The 3,074-nt window shown below is 38.4% G+C and overlaps 1 protein-coding gene across 1 annotated transcript; it reads left to right on the top strand.

Moving 5' to 3' along the window:
- Nucleotides 1–710: 710 nt before the first annotated feature.
- Nucleotides 711–1,493, top strand: LOC137659202 (M protein, serotype 2.1-like). Its single transcript, XM_068394248.1, has 2 exons — nt 711–848; nt 1,017–1,493. The coding sequence occupies exons 1-2, from the start codon at nt 711–713 to the stop codon at nt 1,491–1,493; spliced, it is 615 nt and encodes a 204-aa protein (XP_068250349.1).
- Nucleotides 1,494–3,074: the final 1,581 nt, after the last annotated feature.

Here is a 3,074-nt window from a genome sequence, read left to right as displayed (position 1 = left end):
CAGGATGGATTCCTCGGCAGGTGGCTGCGGCGCTGTCCTTGGGTTGGGGGCTTGTGGAAAGCCCGTGAGGAACTACAGCGGTGCGAACTTGGATTGCGTCAGATTGAGAGAGAAGCTTTAAGATTCAAAGATGAATTGAAATCAACGTGGTTCGTTGGCAAGCTTCTCCCCGAATTTGACTTGGGACTTAGGATGGAAGAATCCCTTTCTATTGGAAATAGGAACTACTACATCGGCATGGCTGCTGCTTCCGTCATACTGGGCGGAATTATGCTTGCCAGGAGGAGGAGGAGGATGGCTGAAGAAGATGTGGATAGCAACTCTTTGGAAGAATATGTTCCAGAAATGGAGCACTTAGGCGAAGATCTGTTGGACGGAAATGATCTGGAAATGGAAACCGATCAGATTACTCTCTTGCAAAATCTCGAGGATGAGAATGATGAGTTACAAGGACAAATTAAAGAAATGGGAAGAATAGTAGAAATGAACAAGTAAAGGAATTGAAAAATGAGGTAAGTGAATTGAAGGCAGAATTTGATAAGCTGGAATCTGAGTGCGTCGGAAAAGACCTCCAGAGGAAGGAACATGAAAATTTGCTGGAAATTCTCAGGAAAGAGAATGCAGAAATGAAGAAAGAACAAATTCAAAACAGAGAACAAGTCAACGAATTGAAAAATGAGGTAGGCGAATTGAAGGCAGAAAAACAGAAGATGGAATCTGAATGTGTCGAAAAAGTCCTTCAGATGAAAGAACATGAAAATTTGTTTGAAATTCTCAAAAAAGAGAATGCAGAATTGAAGAAACACCAAACTGAAAAGACACAACAATTAAAGGAATTGAAAAATGAGGTAGGTGAATTGAAGGCAGAAAAACAGAAGATGGAATCTGAGTGCGTCGGAAAAGACCTCCAGATGGAGGAACATGAAAATTTGCTGGAAATTCTCAGGAAAGAGAATGCAGAAATGAAGAAAGAACAAATTCAAAACAGGGAACAAGTCAACGAATTGAAAAATGAGGTAGGTGAATTGAAGGCAGAAAAAGATGAACTGGAATCTGAGTGCGTCGGAAAAGACCTCCAGAGGAAGAAGCTGGAAAATTTGCTGGCATGTCTCAGAAACGAAAATGAGAAAGGGAAGAAAAATCAAATTGAGAAAACAGTAAACCTAAATAAATTGAAAAATGAAGTGGGTAAATTAAAGGCAGAAAAGACAAAATTGGAATCTGAATGTGTCCAAAAAGAGCTTCAGAAGAAGAAACTGGAAAATTTTCTGGAAAGTCTGAGAAAGGAGAAACAAAGTGGAAATAAATTGAAACGGGAATTTGAAGAACTGAAAGAAGGAAAGGAGAAACTTGAAGCAAATCTGGTGCAAGATTATGAAAAACTAGAATTTGTCTGCAAAATAAAAGACCTCGAGATAATGGAACAAAAAATGATTGCTGAAAAGTTTGAAAGTGAAAATAAAGAAATTAAAAAGGCGCAAATTGAAAAGTGAACTTTGTAAACTTAAGGCAGAAAAGAAGCTAAAAGCTGAGAAGGAGGAAGTTCGTAAAACCGAGAATAAAGATGAACATAAGAGGAAAAGCTAATTAATGGCTGGATTAAGTGCGCAGATGAATAATAGGCTCAAAGAGGCTGTAAATATCTTCACCCAAGCCTTGGCTGTGGAGACTGACAACGACGAAGGAACGGCTCTTCTGCATGTCCTTCGAGCTGAAGCGAACGCAGCCACTGAGAAGCCTCCTTATATGGATATTGTATTAGACTGCTCCATGGCCATCGAGAAAGGATGTGAAGGATGGAAAGCGTACATGTTTTGAGGGCGGTACCTCGTCAAACTCTGCATTTTCGACGCGGCCCTGAAGGACTTCGAAACGGTGAAAGTGAAGAAAAATTATACATTTTTAAAAATCGTTGAAGATACTAAGGCACTGCAGAAGGAATGGGAAGACAAAGGACACAATGAGATCCATGTAAATTTAATTCGAATTGAGTGCAGTAAACCGAGAAAATAGTGAAAAATTCTAATATCAATCTTTTTTGTAGAGTTTCAGTTATCAACATCTCAAATACTAACCAAATTAATAACGATATATTTACAGCTATCAGTTTTATAATACAAAAATCTGCTTGAGGAATGTATTTGATACAACAGGAATCAATTTCTAAAATATAATTTAACAGATTTTCCTTAGTCATTTACTCACTTCTCAAATATCTGATAAAAGAGAATCAGACGTTATCAAAATCAGAGTTAAATTTAAAAGGGATTTCTCTTTGAGACTAAAAACATGATGGTTGTGGTGGCCAGGAGTTAGTGTCCTTGCCTGGTGATTGCTAGACTGGGGTTCGAGTCGATCTTATACTCCTTAGTTCCTTTGGTCGCTGCAACCTCATCATCCTTGGGAGAGCCTAAAGGTGTATCTGTTGAGTCATCAGCACCCATAACCTGGCCCTCCTTGGTCCTAATTTGTGTGGAGTGGGGACTTAGGCGCTGATCGTGTGTCATATGGTCAGTCTCTAGGGCATTGTCCTGCTTGATAGTGCTGTGTCACTGTCCCCTGCCTCTGCCATCCATGAGCAACCTTTAAACTGGGATATGCTTCAACCCACCACAATTATCTCCATTTCCTTTATTTTTGAAAAATAACTTTTTATCATTACCTTTAAAAGAAACGAAAATTCGTTGTTTTATCTGTAAAATAAATTTCGAGAAACTACAGCCATGTGTTGGAGTTCCCAATATATGAGGTATATCATCCTTTATCCATTGAAGAAATATTCTAAAGGTTTCATGTTTCCTCGTCTAAAACTTTTTATCATAACGAATATTAGGTTACATATTTTCTCCTCTATTTTAGGTGTATTGGATATAGTAAATTTTTTTCTATGAGAACTCTAACAATCCCAAGAGCATAGAGAATAGAGTACAATTTCTTATCATTCTAGTTGACCTATTTTACGCTCTCTCTCTCTCTCTCTCTCTCTCTCTCTCTCTCTCTCTCTCTCTCTCTCTCTCTCTCTCTACATGTAATAAATGCCGCCAAAAATAGGAAACTCGCAATCTTGTAGACCA

This window comes from Palaemon carinicauda, chromosome 19 (genome assembly GCF_036898095.1).
Source record: "Palaemon carinicauda isolate YSFRI2023 chromosome 19, ASM3689809v2, whole genome shotgun sequence".
NCBI classification, from domain to species: domain Eukaryota; kingdom Metazoa; phylum Arthropoda; class Malacostraca; order Decapoda; family Palaemonidae; genus Palaemon; species Palaemon carinicauda.
This window is presented reverse-complemented; position numbering and strand designations above follow the sequence as displayed.

What these genes read in the sequence shown, in the direction of transcription:
- LOC137659202 (XM_068394248.1), top strand. Translation starts at nt 711, where the DNA reads ATGGAATCTGAATGTGTCGAAAAAGTCCTTCAGATGAAAGAACATGAA. An exon ending in TAAAGGAATTGAAAAATGAG is followed by an intron (nt 849 to 1,016) that starts GTAGGTGAATTG and finishes TTGAAAAATGAG; the next exon opens with GTAGGTGAATTGAAGGCAGA.